The sequence below is a fragment of the Trichomycterus rosablanca genome, chromosome 22 (genome assembly GCF_030014385.1).
Source record: "Trichomycterus rosablanca isolate fTriRos1 chromosome 22, fTriRos1.hap1, whole genome shotgun sequence".
Taxonomy (NCBI): domain Eukaryota; kingdom Metazoa; phylum Chordata; class Actinopteri; order Siluriformes; family Trichomycteridae; genus Trichomycterus; species Trichomycterus rosablanca.
This window is the reverse complement of record NC_086009.1, coordinates 20,262,792-20,283,851: the sequence shown is the minus strand read 5'-3', so window position 1 is coordinate 20,283,851 and position 21,060 is coordinate 20,262,792. Positions and strand designations below refer to the sequence as shown.

The following is a 21,060-nucleotide window of genomic DNA, read 5'->3' as shown; positions in this document are numbered from 1 at the left end:
AGCCCACACCTTCTCAGATCTGATATCTATAAGGGTGTAACCTCCCTTTTAACATGCCACATCCAAATTTAAAAACAACACTGAGCGTCACCATTATAAAACTCCTTATTACCCTCATGTCTGTTTGTTAAATAAAATAGAATTAAAGCATTTTCATTTATATGATTTGCAGTATGTGTAGGCCATAATGGATGCAACAAACCTTACACACCACCACTATAACAACATAACATCTATACGAGCCGCTATTGTTATTACTATTATTATTATCAGGACTTTTGCCTTCAGGCATAGCCAATCATGTCTGTCTAGATGTCCGACCGGCCGATAGCTGCACCACCAGAGCACCTCATTATAACTATTATTATTCCTGCCATATTATTCCTGTTTCATTCATCCATGACTATTCTCAAAAGTCAGAGGTGTCAGGATTTGGACACAACAATTGTGAGGTATGATTGTACCAATAATGGTCAAAGGTATGGACATTCATAGTCAAAGAGGACTTTTTTTAGCCTGTTTAAATAATAATAAAGACTAAAAAGATAATATAAACTGTTCAGAATTGAAGCATGTGAAGCAGTGACTCAAAAAGTGTTGAACTAATAAATCTTTGTAAAAGGAAAATGATTTTCCCAACTAACTTCCTTCAGTAATGAAGCTTTTCTAACACTGCTAAAGGAGATTTTACATCCACTGAGCACCTGCTGGCTTATTGACCTTTATCTAATCAGATAACATTCAAACCAACACAATTAGGTGTGGTCAGTCTTGTGACTGCTATTGTATTTATACTAATCTCATTAAATAAAAACATAAAAACTTATCTTATATGCTTTTTATAATCTGCTTTACCACCTGGATTCATTTTAATAAATACACAAGTGGTCGTTGTAGCACAGTTTGAGAACCAATGAATTAATGGTTATGGATTATTGTGCTTTTTTATGGCCCCCTGGTGGTTAAATGCTGATTTCAAGGGTTCTAAACATGTGGTCACTAATGTAAAAAATCGTTTTTTCTTCATATTGCAAACATTTTTTGGCTATGTTTTGGTAATGACTTACACCTGAAGTAAATTACAATTCAAGACCTGAACGATCCACGGTGGCTTTCTGAAAGTGCTGGGATCTGGTCACTAGCACACTAGCTTATATGCTAAGCTAATATACTTCCATAAGCACCGATAAATACCTGAAACCTGAGATTGTGACTGGAAACGAGTCAGTCAGATTAAGACTAATTCTAAACTGCAGGTGTGAAGAATAATTAGGGGACGTAATCAGGGTAGAGCTGGAACATGAGGGAACCAAGAAGGAATTCACAGAAGAACCATAGCCTGCTAATATTGTATGCATACTGCAATGAGAGGGGAATAAATAATTCACAAGAGTTTAAAAATGTTCCATCTCATGAGTATTCATTTTAAGTATCCGTATTTGCAAATCTAGTGGGAGACAAGAGCTTTGGTACGAAGTTTATCACTAAGCACAGTACAGCAGGACTGTTTATGGGTTCTAACTCACTTTTTGTATGGCAGAAGGTAAAATCCAGTCAGAAAAGCTGTTTTGAGGTACAAAGATCAATGGGATGCAGAGCAGAAGAGACAGCATCCTTATAAACTACAAAAGCATGATGAAGTAGTACAAGTTTAGGACAAAACATACCAGATTACATGATTTGCTTACAGTAGACCAAAAACATGAACCTGGTTTACATAATCCCAACACAAGAAACTTGAGAACATTGGTACTGTTCCACTATCATGCATAAAGAAGGTATAGAGCTGATGTATGAAGTCTAGGGCAAAATAACAGCAATATCCTCATGCAGTGAAGGTCAGGATGGGTAAATCAACTAAACCAAGATGCAGAATTGAAACCAGATATGTGAAAACACATTTTGAGGTCGTGTTATTGTTTCCACACTCCATCCCAGTCTGTGCTGGTAATGCGCCAAAATGCTGGTTTTGCAAACCATCAGAAAACAAAACATAATAAATAATAAATAAATAAGCAAACATGAGACGTCTGTAAAATGAACCTTTACTTATAAAATCAAAGCCGCTCCCTGTTATGGAATAATTCACAAAGCACTTTGAAAAATAAAAGTTACAGATCGATTTATCTCAGTTCATTTAATGAATACTCAGAGTGATATTTATAAAGAGTTTTGGCGTTTAACAAGAACAAATTAAAATACTTTCTTTATAGAAACACCTCAGAGTAAAACCAATAACATGACGGAGCTACAGGTATAATATACAAACACATATACATACATATAAAAAACCACTATACACTCCCTGTATAGAACAATCGTATTAATGCAAGTATCTCCAGTATTCAACTCCCTTTGCATTTCAAAGTCCATCTTAAATACATCACGTGTAATTACAGAAAGTGTCCGATATTTGTTTGTCCATCCTTTATCTGTGTAAGGTGAAGCCTTGGCTTCATAAAAAAAGGCATTATAAGTGAAGCTCATAGACGTTAATATGTGCATAACCATTTTTGTCTGCAGATCCTCTTATAACCACAGTGTACAGCTTGTTTTAGATCATGACCATTAGTACAAAGATTTTCATACCATACAGTAAGTAATAAAAGGAAATACTATCATTTTTGATGTTTGTTAGTAATATTTTTCATTATAGTTGTATGTTCACACCCGGCCTCTAAGCACTTTGGGCATCATCTGAGCAGCTGAGTAGTGAGTTCTGATTCGGTTCAGATTCATAAGTTGCTTTGTTATCTATCATGCGCCACTTCATTCAGATCGAGCAAAAAACATCAGTAAAATAAACACGAGATCTGACATTCTTCCTCTTTAGACTTTTGTATGCAAACTGTGAGCATCTGACCATGCTGTTGCTTTTAAAATAAACATGTACATTTTAAGTAAAGTACTCTGCACGTAACACTGTACAGTGTATCACGAAAGTGAGTACACCCCTCACATTTCTGCAAATATTTCATTATATCTTTTCATGGGACAACACTATAGACATGAAACTTGGATATAACTTAGAGTAGTCAGTGTACAACTTGTATAGCAGTGTAGATTTACTGTCTTCTGAAAATAACTCAACACACAGCCATTAATGTCTAAATAGCTGGCAACATAAGTGAGTACACCCCACAGTGAACATGTCCAAATTGTGCCTAAAGTGTCAATATTTTGTGTGACCACCATTATTATCACTGCCTTAACCCTCCTGGGCATGGAATTCACCAGAGCTGCACAGGTTGCTACTGGAATCCTCTTCCACTCCTCCGTGATGACATCACGGAGCTGGTGGATGTTAGACACCTTAAACTCCTCCACCTTCCACTTGAGGATGCGCCACAGGTGCTCAATTGGGTTTAGTCCATCACCTTTACCTTCAGCTTCCTCAGCAAGGCAGTTGTCATCTTGGAGGTTGTGTTTGGGGTCGTTATCCTGTTGGAAAACTGCCATGAGGCCCAGTTTTCGAAGGGAGGGGATCATGCTCTGTTTCAGAATGTCACAGTACATGTTGGAATTCATGTTTCCCTCAATGAACTGCAGCTCCCCAGTGCCAGCAACACTCATGCAGCCCAAGACCATGATGCTACCACCACCATGCTTGACTGTAGGCAAGATACAGTTGTCTTGGTACTTCTCACCAGGGCGCCGCCACACATGCTGGACACCATCTGAGCCAAACAAGTTTATCTTGGTCTCGTCAGACCACAGGGCATTCCAGTAATCCATGTTCTTGGACTGCTTGTCTTCAGCAAACTGTTTGCGGGCTTTCTTGTGCGTCAGCTTCCTTCTGGGATGACGACCATGCAGACCGAGTTGATGCAGTGTGCGGCGTATGGTCTGAGCACTGACAGGCTGACCTCCCACGTCTTCAACCTCTGCAGCAATGCTGGCAGCACTCATGTGTCTATTTTTTAAAGCCAACCTCTGGATATGACGCCGAACACGTGGACTCAACTTCTTTGGTCGACCCTGGCGAAGCCTGTTCCGAGTGGAACCTGTCCTGGAAAACCGCTGTATGACCTTGGCCACCATGCTGTAGCTCAGTTTCAGGGTGTTAGCAATCTTCTTATAGCCCAGGCCATCTTTGTGGAGAGCAACAATTATATTTCTCACATCCTCAGAGAGTTCTTTGCCATGAGGTGCCATGTTGAATATCCAGTGGCCAGTATGAGAGAATTGTACCCAAAACACCAAATTTAACAGCCCTGCTCCCCATTTACACCTGGGACCTTGACACATGACACCAGGGAGGGACAACGACACATTTGGGCACAATTTGGACATGTTCACTGTGGGGTGTACTCACTTATGTTGCCAGCTATTTAGACATTAATGGCTGTGTGTTGAGTTATTTTCAGAAGACAGTAAATCTACACTGCTATACAAGCTGTACACTGACTACTCTAAGTTATATCCAAGTTTCATGTCTATAGTGTTGTCCCATGAAAAGATATAATGAAATATTTGCAGAAATGTGAGGGGTGTACTCACTTTCGTGATACACTGTATGTAAACACAGTTCACACATGTATAAAAAGCTATAAAGTGTTGCTGATATGTTAGTGAGTGACAATGACACAAAATAACAACACAATGAGTTATATATGAGTTTATAAGGGGCAAATCTCATCACAGCCTAAAAATGTAATTGTTTCTGCACTTTTTATATCTGTGATGGAACTTCTTTGTCAAACAGCAACAAAAACACCACTAAAGCATGATTTCAGTTGCTGTATGTATAATTCAGACCCAACCAATTTTAATAATACAGACAATAAACTTATTATTATTTTTAGACAAAGTAGGGTGTTCCAGTCGTTCAGTCACAGAAAATCAACAGTTGCAGAAATCATAGAAATCCATACGTCCCTTACTAACGTATCTAAACTTTTAATTTCTGTTAAAATCTGCTTTATATGTCAGAATGTCTGCAGGCGAAGAGTCCGACTTAGTTATCTCATGAATGCCAATTAACACAAGTAAAAGTTAAGTCAGTTAGCACCATCACCAAGCTACGGTTGATGAAAGCCCTGCTCTGGCCAGTAGCCACATATAGATGTAAAGCTTGGATGCTCAAGAAAGAGGAAGAATTCAGGCTTTTAAAAACAAGTGCATCAGGAAGACTGATGAAAAGACTGATGATTACCACTGAGCGAGCGCATGAGATGGCCAGAACAGAAAACGTTACGTTCCCCTGGGTGTGTTAGGCAGTGTTAATGTTTGGCAAGACTTGTGGAAGGACTCAGAAGATGAGGAAGACCAAGAGTAAGTTGGATTGACTACAACACGACATGGATCGCATTATCAGGGCTAGTCTGCAACAAGCGACATGAGACAGAGGTGACATGAAAAAAACGCCAGATAAACCAGTGGTGTCACGTAACCATTTCTTTTGAGAACACACTCATTTAAACCCAATAGAATTGATTTAGCCGAGTGATTTTAATATAACCTCGATATATAAAGTGCTTAGTGACATAAAAATTCATAAAGTTGAAAATTGTGTGTATTGTTTTCTTGAATCGTAACAGAAATACTTTGTTTTTCTTTACTAACCTGTGTCATGACAGTATAGGGTGCCATCTTTATGAAATAATGATAACAAAATTATTATAATTATGATGTTAATAAGTGATGGTTCAAATGCAGCTCGGATGAAACATGAAAAGTGGAGGAATTACGTCCTTGTCTACGTCCAGCCTGTCAGGAGCAGATTATGTTGTATAAGCTAATATCAGACTGTTCAGGTTTAGCTCGTCCAGCACAATCACAGAACACGTGGAGCAGGTGGAATTAGGGCGGGGCCGGATGAGATGAGGGCGGGGCTTAGAGCAGCTCGATCTCCCACAGCTGAGAGATATTTTCTTCAGACGCGGTGCAGACAATCACGTGCTCCCTGTCGTATGTTTTACCACCTGGAAAGAAAAGAGAGAGAATGTGAATAAAATAATGGTTTGGGATGAATCGGAATGTTAGCTAATGTCTCAAATTCCTGCAACACACGCCTTCTGATCAATATTTCACTAATACGTCTGTGGTTTTACAAAAAACTTGAGGCAAAAAGAATAAATCTAACTGTTCAAAATAAAATACACTATATAGCCAAAAGTATTTGGACACCTAACCATGAGCTTGTTGGACGTCCTATTAGTAGAGTGACTTTTATGTTATGAGGCTTTTCAAAAACTTTGTGCCCATTCAGTCATAAGTTGTATTATTATTTTTCAAAATTGATAAACTACAATAACACAAAAGTCTTCGGTTGTGTTGATGTCTGTGCTCTGTGGAACACTGACACTTATTGACACTAAATAACCTGCAGCACAATGTTCTAATCTTTATTCAGGTCCAGATTCCAGTACTACTGTTCCATATCCCTGTTTGCTTGATCAAAAACTGAATCTAAACAACAGCCTGTACTAGACTATGTCCCATAATGCACCTTCGAATCCTCTTTCATTCTTACCCTTGACGTCAAGCACCAGGCCTGGGAAGATGAGGCTGGAGATGGTGCCGCTCAGCTGGGCGCTCCACGTCTGAACAGGCGTACGAGTTTCTGACCACAGCACCACCTTCGCTCCTGATTCCACGTTTCCTACGACCTGCATACTCATCGTCTGTGCCAACTGTAAAGAGAGAGACAGACAGAGCGAGGGTCAGCAGAAGCTGCATTTGCATCAGCTGTGAAGAAACCATGTTTCAGACATTGTCCCTCCCCTCTCAGACACACAGCCAATCATGTGTCTGTGTAGGTGCCCGGCCGGCTGATAGCCGAGTTGAGATTCGAATCCCGAGAGCTCAAGATCCCAGCACTGGTGGGTCAGCGTGTTTTATAATTTAATAATGAATTAAATCAAACAGACCTTGTTCTTGATGAGGCCTTCGTCATAGAACCAGACATCGCTCGAGCCCTCCACGTTTTCGGACACCACCACGCGGCCTGTCTTCATAGCGTCCACTCCACCCTGCACTGACATGTAGTGACCGCTCTCCTTATAGCGGATCCGGAAAAGTCGCTTCTTCTGCAGTCACACGCACACACACACACACACACACACACACACACACACACACACATAAGCTCTACATTTGTTTCAACTCCATTCTGACTGCAGTGATAATAATCAATTTGAAGAAATGGCTCTTTTCAGGTTGGTCAGGGTTGCTGTGGGTCTGGCTTCCCCCGAATCACTGGATGCAATGTAGTAATATAGAATAGGATGCCAATCCATACCGGCTTAGACAAAGCCGATCATGACTGTATGTAGACAGCGATCAGTTGATAGCACAGCTGAGGATTTGAACCCTGGGTCCCAGCAGTACTAGACTAGTATAATTTACAGCCGCACCACCCGAGTGCCCTAGATTTAGACTTATTCAGACTTATTGGGTCTCATTAGGGCAGGAAAAAACTTAAGTTGGTAGTTAATAGGTCTACCACACCTCATGAAGGCAGAGCTTAAAGTAACCTCGGCAGATGAAGCAGGCTGTGTCCCAAATTCCATATTAGTTACACACCATGTAGCACACATGCTGTGATTTGGGAAGCAGCCAACACCACATATCAAATACAGACTGAGCTGTAGGACTTAAAAATATTAACAGTGTATTATTCTACTATCTGTATTGGATCACACTCTGAAGTGTCTGATATCTGATACTCACCTCTCGGATTGGGTAAAGGGATCCGATTGAGTCCAGGGAGCTGAATTTGGACCAGTTTGTGATCTCGATGGGATCAAGTAGGAATTGGCGACCTCTGTAGTTACTGTGCTCACATAACACCCAGCTGCAGGACGAAAAAATGACATTGGCATGATATTTACACACAGACACAGAGCTACAGGCCAGGTAAAACGTTTACAAACACATATAAGATACTTTTTTTGCAACTGAATGATTGAACCCATTGAACTGAATAGTGGTGGAAAGTTCCATTAATGTTATTTAACTTTATGACACAGTCTCCTCATTCCTTATTAGTGATAATGGCATGAATTGGCATGAGAGAGTCTAGAAAACACTGTGCAGATCTCAGTATACAAACTGTAGGCACAAATGTCCCACATGCTGACCCCCATGCTGACCATGGAGAGCCTCAGACTATAATGCGTTTCTTCCCAACTTCGACCATCTCTAGTGCAGGAGCCTCAATCAGCCAGCAGAAGCCGCAAGTAAAGCAGCAATGGGGAAACCAATCAACAACACCCCACCCCACCCCTCCCAATGACCAGCAGGTTAATAGCACAGCTGAGATTCGATCTTAGAACCACCCTTGCACTACTTGGAGCCATTCCTAAGCAGCTTTGGGTTCCAAGATGATCTGTACAATCTGTCTGTGAGGCCACAAAAACCAGAGATAAAAAGGATCAGGCATGTTCCTTACAAGTGTATGTAAACTTTTTACTTGTTACAGACCAAACAGACTTACTAGCCAGAGTTGACCTTGACCGAGAGGAAGTGGGGGTTGAACCCTTTTTCCATCATGCTGGACACCTCATATTCCAAGCTGACACAACGACCCTCAAAACACTCCAGGCCGTGAAGAGAGATGGATGGGATTGTAAGTGTCTGGTGAAAAACAAAACACCAATGATAATAGTTAGTAGTCTATCACGGTGCCAGCATGCCGCCTCCGCTCCAAAGTACTTACATTTAAGTAAAGGTATAAAGATAAACATGGCAGTAAATTTATGGTTTAATTCAGTTTTTAAACAAGATGGTCAATGGAAAAGAAATCACAGCATTTTGCATCCTAAATTACTTTGTTCTAACCATAGTAATAAACTGATAAAAACAGAAAGAAATCAATTTACTTACGATTGGCACGGGTTTAACAGATCGCAGGACACATTTATCAGAGCAGCCCATACTGGTGAGATTGGCGTAATCACCTTCTGATAAAACATACTGGTTTCCCTCGAAGCTTGTGTCATCATAAAGCACCCAGCTAACAAACACAACCACAACAGAGGAGTGATTAGCATGTACGCACCATGTACATTCATCCTTCCATCCATTCACTGTCTGTTTTACTACCGCTTTATTCTGGTCAGGGACACGGTGGGTCCGATTCATTAAGCAAAAGGCAGGTAACACCACAGACAGGTCGCCAGTCTATCACAGGGTGCACACACACACACTTAAGGTCATTACTAGCAGCTCAAATTAGACACAGGGAGAACATGCAAACCCCACACAGAAGGGACCCTGTCTGCCCGGCCGGGAAATTGAACACCGGCCCTTCTTCCTGTGAGGTGACAGCGCTACCCATTGTGCCACCATGCCGCCAACACGGTGTTTATATGATATAAAGAGTGTTCAGTAACATTTACAAGCTCCAATATCTAGCCCATCACCGCAGAGGTCCGAGTTCGAATCTTAGCAGTGCTGTCGACTGGCCAGGAGACTACACAGACATGACTGGCTATGTTGTTCTGAAGCTTTGAGATGGACTGGCTCCATGTCCAGGGTATTCTCGCATTGTGCCCTGTGTTTCCAAAAGAACCTGACCAGGATAAGGTGGTTGGTTAATGAAAATAAAAGTAATTAATAACAATAATACTTATATGTCTACATATTTTGGCCACACCAATGTGAAATCAAAACAATAAATTTTCCTTATTAGTTTAGATAAAATAAAGCATTTAGTTTGGCCTGTCCAAGGTCCTGACCTCAAACCTTTCAGAAATGAGTGGACTGTACTGGTTCATGATTACCAAAAGCATCTGAGGTGAAAAAACTGAGCTATGAATGACCACATGTGCCCACCTTCCTCCCACGACTCTGCATGACTGGACCGGACGCCTCTCAGACAGGAACGCTTCGCTCTCACAGAGCATCTGACACGTACCCTGGAAATCCGGCTCTGTATAAAGCAGCAGCTACAGATAAAGAAAAGGCCACAGAAACAGAAATAAATAAATAATAATAAATAATTCTACATGGAAAAGAGAGAGAGAGAAAAAACTAACTAACCTCACTCCGGAAACCAAGTCCATCAGTTAGAGCCTGTAATAAAGAGAAGTGGTCAGTGCTTTTCCATATTCATAACAAATACGTTTCCACCCCCGATCAAGAAGGGTCGCAGACTGTCCACACGCCACTGACCACTTCTATTCACCTGCCAGGAGCCCTGCACTGCCATTCACTATCATCTACACCTTGTGCAAATGCCTAGAGTAGCCAGCAGAGGGCGTAATGGCAGCAGCAATGATCGTGACCATTTCCCTCCCCGTACAGACACAGTCTGTAATAAACACTGATCTGTTATCCCCCGACCAGACAGCAGAGGGCGCAAGCACGCTAGCACCCCTGAGATAAGGGAAACAGGCCAAAGCCCTGTGATGGATTGGTGATGATGCAAATGAAATGAAATAAAAATTTGTTTTTTTATGTTTGTGTTTCTTTACTGGTAGGATCGGCTGGATGGAGCAGATGCGGTTGTCGCTGGCGCCCCAGTCAGCACAGTTGTTGTAGAAGCCTTTCTCCAGGATGTACTGGCTTCCTGAGAAATCCACGTGAGAGTACGCGACCCACCTGAGAAGCAGACAGACCAAATCAAAAACCTGCACACTGATCTGAAATACGCAGATTATGCACAGTATCACACCAAGGAGGCTAAATACACTGCTAGCCAAAAACAGTCCCACACTACTATTTCATTATGGTGTGCATTCACTGTTTGGGATGAAATGTACAGTAAGATATGACTTACGCTCCACTTAGTACATGGATAGAACAAGTGACCGGCCGAAAGTCCACCAGCTCTACGTCAGGAATGGCCTCGGTCACGTCAAGCCTTCGTTCTTCGTCCAACTCCTCATCGTCATTCGACATCTCAAACATCTCCAGCATGGGCTGGCTTAGGTCCTGCATGCAAGGAAGTACTGAAGTCAGTAGTTTTACCATCATATACTGTGGTTTTACCATTATATATGGTGGTTCTTTCATCATATACATTGGTTTTACCATAATGTACAGTGGTTTTACCATATACAATAGTTTTATTATTGTATAATGTTGTTTTACCATATTATAAAATGTTGGGTTTTACCATCATATGATAAACAGTGGTTTCACAATCATATACTGTGGTTTAACCATCATTTAGAGTTGTTTTACCATAATATACTATGGTTTTAGCATTATATACAGTGTGTTTCCCATAATAAACAGTGGTTCCACCATCATATACTGTGGTTCTGCCATCATATACTGTGGTTTTATCATCATATACTGGGGGTTTACCATAAAATACTATGGATTTACCATCATATACTGTGGTTTTAATATCATATACTGTGGTTTTACAATCATATACAGTGGTTTTACCATCATATGCAGTTGTTTTACCATCATACATTGTAGTTTTATCATAATATACGGTGGTTCTACCATCATATATGAAGGTTTTACCATAATATACTGTGTTCTTACCATCATATGGTGGTTTCATCAATGTATAATGTGGTTTTACCATCATATAAAATCTCCTACTGCACTACTACTGCAGATAAAGTATCACTCACAGTTCGTATGACTCGGACCGAGCGCAGTTCAGTGTCGCAGCCCCCCCAAGTGCGCCAGTCATGGTACTCGCCTTCCTCCAGCAGATACTGGTGCCCACGGAAACCCTCCTTCTCAAAGCCAACCCATCTGAAAAAACACATTGTTATTATCTATTAATAACTTTTAATTTAACACTGTATTTTTGTTTACTCATATAGGTGCTGTATGAACCCCTACGGATAGCATGAGGGGTCGGTAATAAGTGTAAAAACTGAGCATGTAACATTTGCACGTATACACACACATGTACACTTACATGCCACCGATGACCTTGATTGAGCCGACACTGAACATGAACGTCGTCTGCTGGCGGTCTGTCCTTGTCATGAAATCCCTCATGTTGGTGTAGATGTCTCGGCTTTTCCCGGTGAAGTACGGCTTTTCATAGATTACTAACTAAAAAGCAAAACAACAACACTATGTCACACCTACACACAGACACAGACACACACATTTCTTTATAGAAGTGGTGGTGGATCTTACTTTGGGCTCGCTTGGTCGCTCCACCGTCGGCTCTCCCTAAAAGAAATGAAAGAGCATCAAAAACATCAAAAACACAATGCAGTGCCAACAGCTCCCCCTTGTGGAGAAACTTCTGCCTGCCTAATATAATTTACTTTTAAGCCAGGTTGACTCATAACACATAATATATTACAACCGCGTTTTCTCTTCTCGATCCTCATCATTTCATACGACACATAAAAGCCAGCGCTTTAGATTCACTTACTATCTTGAGAGGATGTAGGGAGCCGACGTAGGGATGTGTGACGCCCCAGGCAGCTGGGTTTGGAAAGCCCCCGACCTCCAGCACTCGTGGGACGCCTTGGAAGAACGGCTCGGCAAATACTAACCACCTAAAGAGAAATTACACGTGATATATCAATATACAGCCATTATCTTACATTTATTATATACACACATTATAAAAAAGGGGTTAAGTTGACATCAAAATGCCCTTTTTTAATGATATACTGTCCCATTTCAGTTCATCTAAATGAAGTTGAATTTAATCAAATGAGTCCGGAGTTACTCACAGTCCAGCGTTGATGATGATAGAATTAGCTTTGATGGGGAAGCCGTAGATTCGGGCATCTTCAGATGTGTCTCTGAACACCACTTTCTTTCCCTCGGCATTCTCCTCTGGGAAAAGGCAGATCTCAGGAACACTGTAGTCCTAAAATCAACATGATTAACAAAATTTTACTCATCATGTCGTAGTGTGCACTGGTCCTTTCACCCCGTTTCTCTACAGTGTGGATGTAAATCGTACCCTGACCGCTCGGCGCATGGATCCAATGACAAAGCCTCTGGATTCTGCAGGTTTGGTTTCTGTTCCGTCTTCATGCTCCAGAGCTCCGTTCAGCATGTTCCCGTGATCGTTCTCCTGAGGGCCGAACGGATATTTGATCTCGATGTCGCCCTCGTCCAGAGCGATCTTCTCTCCCTTAAAGTCCGGCTTTTCGTATAACACCCAGCTGCAGGAAGAGTAAACAAACATGCACATTAAAGGCAGAAAAATTGACAAATTTGGACAAATTTATGCTTTTTATGCCAAAGACCAACTAATGGGTCCAGAATTACATTTTACATGACAGCATATTTAAGGAAATATAAGACACACACAGCACAGACAACTATCAATTCAACCATATATATTATTTTAATATAATTGTATGAACATTCATTTATATCAATTTATCAATCAAAGGTGCTGGGCTATACTCAGAAGGCCGCTGGATCAGGCAACATCACTGCCAGGTTGCCACCTTTGGACCCTTGAGCTAGACCCTTAACCATCAAGTGTTTGGATTGTATTCGGTCACATTTGTAAGTTGCCTTGGATTAAAGTGTATGCTGAAGATGTAAAGTGTCAAGGTCATTTGAAGATCAAGAGAAGAGCAAATTAACAAGCACATGGATGTCTGACGTGATCAATGTAGTGGTTTATTTTGTTGTGATTATATTGGGATTATTAAGGTTGGACCATGCATTTAATTGACATGATTTACAGTGTAAGAGTCTAATAAGTTCCTCACCCTCCTCGGACCACTCGAATGGAGATGACGTCTTCTGGAAACGTCCACTGTGTGGCATCCACCACATCTCCTCGTACCTCGATTCTCTGGCCCTGACGTCCTGGCCGGGTATATATGAACATCTATCAAAACACAACAACTTTAATTCATCCCACAATCCAAAATTAGACAATGCCATGTGGCAGTTAGGGCAGTAAACAGTACCGCACTGTGTCCGGTCAAGATCAGGTTCTAGGGTTGAGGGACCAAATTTACCTCAACAAACACAGTAAAAAATCTAAATGAGATATGTACATTTTGATGGTAACAACATTATTATCAATGTTAGCAATGTTTAATTTACTTGTTAAGCCTCTTAAAGTTCCAAATCAACGTTAATCAGACAACATAATGTGCTATTTGTTGTTGCTTTTTCGATGGTGCATCCATGATCGTCTATACAGGTCAAAAATATTAAAAACTTTATAAAACCAACAACAGGCGCAATACAGGTTATCGGTTTAATTATACACTTTTCACTTTGATGACTTGGACACTTGATTAGATTCACTAATTTCCACTTTGATGATGAGGGTTATAATGTTCATTTTCATATCATGAGAATTTCCGTAGGCTATATTTATTCCTTAATGATGATCTACTTAAGTTCATGTTCTTGTTGATTAATAGTTGTTCTGATGTGTAATATATTGTATAATATAAAAATAAGTAAGAAAAGCTTTATTGAAGCATACATCAACATGAAGGAGCTCAATAAATGCAATCATGTGTGTTTTAATCAGCTAAAATGTTAGAATGATCACAGTTTGATTTAAAACTCTTTCTCTGATTGATCCAGGGTTGTGTTTGTGTTTGTGGATGACAGTGAACAGGCGGGACTCACCTTGCCTGGTCGAGGGTTGAGTTTGCCATGCTCCTTTTCTTTGGTACGCTGCATCAAGAAAAAGGAAAAAACTGATTTAAATACATAAACACACTCATACAGATACACACTGCCTGACACGTGTATTTATATTTATATGTATATATTTAGGGGCGTATTCTTCATTGTCTTGACATCCATTGCTCTCTCAAGATCTCCATAACACATCACAGCTGGAGCACATACAGGCTGGTTATTGAGTTCCAATGGTTTAATCATGTTGTAACCCAACTTTAGGTCCTACAGACTTATTTGTACATATACACAGTCATAAAAATGTACACACACAGAATCATGTACACCGGTACACAGCAATGGAACATTACTGGTGAGTACTGGTGCATAACGAACACAAACACAATCAGTACATTCAAATATAACAAAAACCTTAACAGAGTGAATCTGCTTGAACTAATTTAATAAGCATACTGAATGTGTGTTCTGAATTATTTCACTTCTCACACAGCTGGTATTTAAATTCAGTGTTTGGAAGCCCGAGGTAAAGAACATGCCACCTGGTTCGACTGTGCACAGACTTGCGATAACTGTATTCACCCAGTAAAGCTGGCAGCAATAAGTGGGTGTGTCCGAACCCAACTCATGACTCACAAAACAATCACGTCTTATTAAAGAGATCTAGTAAAGAGTGATCCAATCACTCGTCGTTCACAGCTGTTTAAATTTTTCTACTCTTGTTCGACTCGAGTCTTCCACAAAGCCAGGTTCAGACAGGTATTCAAACTCAACAATCGAAATTCCACTGAAACGCAGAGACGTCGCTAGCTATCTGTCCAAACCGCATTCTACGATTCAAAGAGTTCCTAGTAAGACAAAACAGAAAAAAAGGTGGGGATTTTGAACGCATACCGAAGTCGAGTGCATGTCCCTTTTTACTGAGAAAAAAAGTCAAAGCATGTCGCTTTTACAGAGGAAAAGTCAAAGCATGTCGCTTTTACAGAGGAAAAGTCAAAGCATGTCGCTTTTACAGAGGAAAAGTCAAAGCATGTCGCTTTTACAGAGGAAAAGTCAAAGCATGTCGCTTTTACAGAGAAAAAGGTGTTTATAAATGTGAAGAGAAGTTCATGTGACACAGTTACTTGGTATTAGAGTGGAGGAATTACGCACCGTATCTAAAAACCCAGTTTGCTCTTATTTAAAAGAGAGATTTATTATTTCTAGATAGAAAAACTGTTTGTTTGTTTGTTTATTAGGATTTTAACGTCATGTTTTACACTTTTGGTTACATTCATGACAGGAACGGTAGTTACTCATTACACAAGGTTATATCAAACACAGTCGTGGACAATTTTGTATCTCCAATTCACCTCACTTGCACGTCTTTGGACTGTGGGAGAAAACCTACGCAGACATGGGGAGAACATGCAAACTCCACACGGAAAGGACCCGGACCATCCCACCTGGGGATCAAACCCATAACTTTCTTGGATAGAAAAACAGTACAAAATAACATAGCCATGATGTTTTATAATCACTAGCAACCTATTTCTGCTTAAAAGGTCACACCACACAGGACTCGTTACACTACGGGCGCATTCACATGAGAAGCGTCAATTACCGCTTTGTTCGTACAGCTTTTGTTCGAGTCGCTTTTTCCGCGTCATATTAAACAGTTCGTCTCAGTGGAGGAGCTGTGAAAAGTTCAGTGGCAAACTGGGTTAAAGTTTAATCAGGTGAACCCAGCAGTGAACCCAGGAAACAACGGCACAGCCACTTCTCATGTGAATGCTCCCTAAGTGTTTTGTCGTATTATGTGATCAGAACGCTCCTACACATCCAGAGCCGAAATACTATCTGTTTACCGAGCGTGTTTACTTAGCACACACAAAACCTGTAATCAGACGGTCACATCTCACTCTCAACACCAAGTATCAGAGCAACAGACCTGAACTTGGCTGCTTGTTACTCTTCGAATACGGCGATACAGTATACTGACGATCCAGGACGAGGAGCAGGATGAGAATATTTATATAAGCACACGGAGCTTAGCACACCCATGTGATTAGGGTTGTGGGACTGTTTCATGCACCAGTGTGTATGGAGACTAGAGTGGGTATGAACAGCAGAAAAGGGCGGATTAAACATCACCTAAATTATGATCAGAGTAACTAAAGCATGACTGCAAATTCACACATGCCTGAGTCTCGATATCTGTTCTGACCTCAGGTAATGATTCGTTAAATTAGGATCAAGTTCGTACCTGCTGCAAAAGCTGCTGTGCACAAACAGACTAGGAAAAAGTTTTTATTTAATGTCAGTGCAAGGCAGAAAATCTGTAAAATCCAGATACGGTTTTCGGTGCGACTAAAGCTGCTTTCTCATTACCTACTATTAGACATGATGTAAACATTACGACCACCGTCCTAATACGCTGTCGAAACAGCACAATAATTGCAAGTCAATTCATATTATGCTGTCAAAAGCATGTTAACTGCAAGGTATAAGATTTATTTATTTATTAGGATTTTATTGTCATGTTTTACACCTTGGTTGCATTCATGACAAGACAGGTAATTACTGGTTACACAAGATTCATCCGTTCAAGTCTTTTTATGTCAAGCGTAAAGAGGTAAACGCAGTGACAACAACCAGAGGTCACATGTCAACTCCCACGATTTAATAAATAGTGAAATGCAGAACGTCATTTTTTTTTGTCAGCGTTGATATGATGCATCAAACCAAACAAAAGTCATGAGTTTCAGCTAACAGGTGTAATAAATGAATTATACAGATAATAATATGCTTCCAACTTAGCAGCAACAGTTTAAGGAAGGCTTCGTCCAGTTCCAGAATGACTGTACCCCTGTGCACAAATCAAGCTCTATAAAGACATGAAGAAAAGCTCGATGTAAAGAAACTCCAGTGTTGTTTGTTTGTTTATTTATTAGGATTTTAACGTCATGTTTTACATTTGGGTTACATTCATGGCAGGAACGGTAGTTACTGCATAAACTAGATTCATCAGTTCACAAGGTTATATCGAACACGGTCATGGACAATTTAGTGTCTCCAATTCAACTCACTTGCACGTCTTTGGACTGTGGGAGGAAACTGGAGCTCCCAGAGGAAGCCCACATGGACACAGGGAGAACATGCAAACTCCACACAGAAAGGACCCGGACCGCCACACCTGGGGATCGAACCCAGGACCTTGCTGTGAGGCGACAGTGTTACCCACTAAGCCACCGTGCCGCCCCAGTGACCTGCACAGAGCCCTGACCTAAGCCCCAATGAACAGCTCTGGAATGAACTAAAACATCAACTGAGCCTTTCCTGACCAACATCAGCCCAAGCATACAAATCCTCTTTTGACTGAATGGACACAAATTCCGACGAAGAGAGTTCTCATGGAACTCTATTTTAATAACAAGCTCATGGTCAGGTGTCCAAATACTTCTGGCCAATTAATGTATCATCAGTGGCACACTGCAAAATAAATGTAGCTTAGAACTGTGGGTTCATTTTTTTCTGAACACAAATTGGTTAAGAAATCTGTATTGCATTGTACTGTATGTGTCTGCACATGATAGACGCTAAAAAATGCTTCCAAGGTGCCAAATTTATTACAGTCAATAAATCAAACTTGTGGCAATCATAATTAATCTCAGGGAAGTTTACTGGGGTAAGAAACATCACTATAACGTGTGAATAACACTGGGGTGTCCCAACAGGTGTCTTTATTAACAAAACCTTTATGACAAAGTGTCTGTCTGAAACCTTTTTGTAAATAGACTATTGCTGTACCTCTACCCCACTAATTTACCTGCCCAGCACCTTTTTACTGTCAGTCTGAGGTACACAATAATCACACGCTTCTCTCACAAAGCGTCTTGCGCAGGTCACAGCCAGAGGCGACGTGTCGAGTCCCATTGTTTGTCCGAATTGTGCTTATTTAAAAGACACGATGTTTGACTTGCAAAACTCGAACGTGAACACAACCGTGAACATGAAAGCCAGACGAGATATAAAGCAGGTCTTGTACGTGAGGATCAAGAAGTTAGTTTATTTTAATCGGTCTGCACAGAAGAAGCTTAAAAACTGTATTACAGGCAGGATATCAAACTAATGATGATGATTAATGACTAATGATTCGTCTCAGTAAGGTTCCCTAAGGTTATAAAAACTAAATCGAACCTATATATGGTTTATTAGGTACCATTTCAGTGTCTGGAACAAAAAAAGACTCCAGTAAAAAGTGCTGCAAATGCAACAACCACAAGCAAAATGTGGCATTTTACAACTCATCTAAATTTCAATCAACACACAACGTTTGACTTATAAAACCAGATAGCGGACCGAAGCAGCGGCATCAGAGACACGAGACCGACACCATTTCACCACTTCACCGAGTCAAGAGAAAGGAGCAGACGTGAATAATGCATGAGGAATTGGGTAACGGATATGGGGTCAAATTGTAATTTCATCTCTCTGAGGTGTTCAGTTCTAAACAGGTTTTCACTTCATGAATCCTACCGTATCACAGCAGGGCTTTGTTCTAAAATAAGCCTAAAGGATTGTTTCTAGTACTTTATGTTCTTCTTGTCTTCTAATAAACACATTCCTGACTGAGCAGATACATCATCCATCTGATACTGAGTATTAGTAATAGGGGTTTAATTTAATGAAGGGTCAATAAATTATCTGTCTGTCTGTCTGTCTGTCTGTCTGTCTGTCTGTCTGTCTATCTATCTATCTATCTATCTATCTATCTATCTATCTATCTATCTATCTATCTATCTATCTATCTACCTGTCTGTCGGTCTATCTATCTATCTGTCTGTCTGTCTGTCTATCTATCTATCAATCAATTCAAATATCTATCTATTAATATCTATTAGTAATAGGGGTTTAATTTAATAAAGGGTCAATATCTATCTATCTATCTATCTATCTATCTATCTATCTATCTATCTATCTATCTATCTATCTATCAGAACATTTATCTATCTGTCTGTCTGTCTATCAGAACATATGTCTATCTATCTGTCTGTCTGTCTATCTATCTATCTCTCTCTCTGTCTGTCTGTCTGTCAGAACATGTCTATCTATCTATCTATCTATCTATCTATCTATCTATCTATCTATCTATCTCTCTCTCTCTCTCTCTCTCTCTGTCTGTCTGTCTGTCTGTCTATATATATCTATCTATCTATCTATCTCTCTATCTATATATCTATCTATCTATCTATCTATCTATCTAAAACAATGTGTCATGCCGATGTTTTTTATATAAGATTAATTTAATGACTAAAATGTCACTTAGTGTCATGTCATCAAAAAACCCAAACTATCACTTTAGGTTGAGAGGAATTTGTAAGATGGTCAGATTCAGTCCAATAACCACAAATAAAAACTGCCTTTAGCAAGAAGTGGTTGTAACATGAGTGACACTGTTCACAGTCGATATATTTGGCCAAACGTATGCTCAGGCGTCCAAGCCACACCCTTCGTATACAAATTTTGGGCAACACTTTTGGAAGATGAGGTGCACAAAGACATAGTTTGACAGGTTCGGAACATTTACATTTACATTTTCAGCATTTATCAGACGCTTTTATCCAAAGCGACTTACACAATGAGCAGAACACAATGAGCAATTGAGGGTTAAGGGCCTTGCTCAGGGACCCAACAGTGGCAACTTGGTGGTGGCGAGGCTTGAACCGGCAACCTTCTGTTTACTAGTCCAGTACCTTAACCACTGAGCTATCACTGGAACAGAGACCTGACCTCAACCGTACTGAACACTTTTGGGACGATTTAAACTACAGTTTACTGTGCACAAATTCCTACAGACACACTTTACAAAGCAAGTAGGACCAACTCACTATCAGTGCTCATGATCTTGGATAGAGAGATACATTCAATGAATATACCATGGGCCTCAAGATAAAGTTCCAGTTACGTGCTCTATTTATTAAAAAATATCCTTTATTTATTATTTTTAGAAAAGTACAGACTGCTATTAAATACTCTTCCCTTAAAAGTGTGCGTACACTTTAATCCAGATCAGTATAAGATTGATTTGAATATCTATAGTAAATCGTACGAACATTATTACCAACCTAACAGGTCTTAAAGTCTTGAAAACAAGGCACTACTTACATAGGCATCAGGGAAAGCTCTGTACTTGGCCAAAAGGTTCCTGTCTGGTCCCAGAGCAACTCCTAAATCTCCTCCACCTCCATTAGGGACAAGTGACTCCATAGATGATGTCCCAGCGCTGAGCCTGCGCTGTAGGCTTGGTGGTTTGGGTGAGGATTCGGGCGAAAGGGTTCGGTACAATTCCAAGTTCAGGGAGGGTGTATGGTTCGAGGTGGGGCTCAATGGAGGGGGACTGTGAATGACCAAAGCGCCCCTGCTGATCCGGCTCGTCTCCATTGCCCCTGGGAGAGAGTTTGTGGATGATGAGAGCTCGTAGGCGGGTAACGCAGAAGTCAACAAGTCCGGGCCCTTGGAAAACGAGCTGAGGTAGTCGAGACTGGAGTTGACCTCAGGAAGCGAGGC

At 40.6% G+C, this 21,060-nt stretch overlaps 1 protein-coding gene and 1 long non-coding RNA gene across 2 annotated transcripts; both read right to left on the bottom strand.

Moving 5' to 3' along the window:
• Positions 1-5,598: 5,598 nt before the first annotated feature.
• On the bottom strand, positions 5,599-13,178 carry crybg2 (crystallin beta-gamma domain containing 2). Its single transcript, XM_062985073.1, has 17 exons — positions 13,174-13,178; positions 12,851-13,055; positions 12,615-12,754; positions 12,308-12,434; positions 12,064-12,099; positions 11,837-11,976; positions 11,541-11,667; positions 10,727-10,881; positions 10,422-10,548; positions 9,988-10,020; positions 9,781-9,893; positions 8,830-8,959; positions 8,441-8,580; positions 7,675-7,798; positions 6,873-7,031; positions 6,476-6,635; positions 5,599-5,924 (listed from the first exon to the last, which is right to left on the bottom strand). Exons 1-17 carry the CDS (start codon positions 13,176-13,178, stop codon positions 5,836-5,838), a joined length of 2,010 nt encoding a protein of 669 aa, XP_062841143.1. The 3' UTR covers positions 5,599-5,835.
• A 480-nt stretch (positions 13,179-13,658) lies between these two features.
• Positions 13,659-20,745, bottom strand: LOC134336050 (uncharacterized). Its single transcript, XR_010015681.1, has 3 exons — positions 20,659-20,745; positions 14,500-14,547; positions 13,659-13,738 (listed from the first exon to the last, which is right to left on the bottom strand). It is a non-coding gene; the product is annotated as an uncharacterized LOC134336050 (long non-coding RNA).
• Between the last annotated feature and the right edge of the window lie 315 nt (positions 20,746-21,060).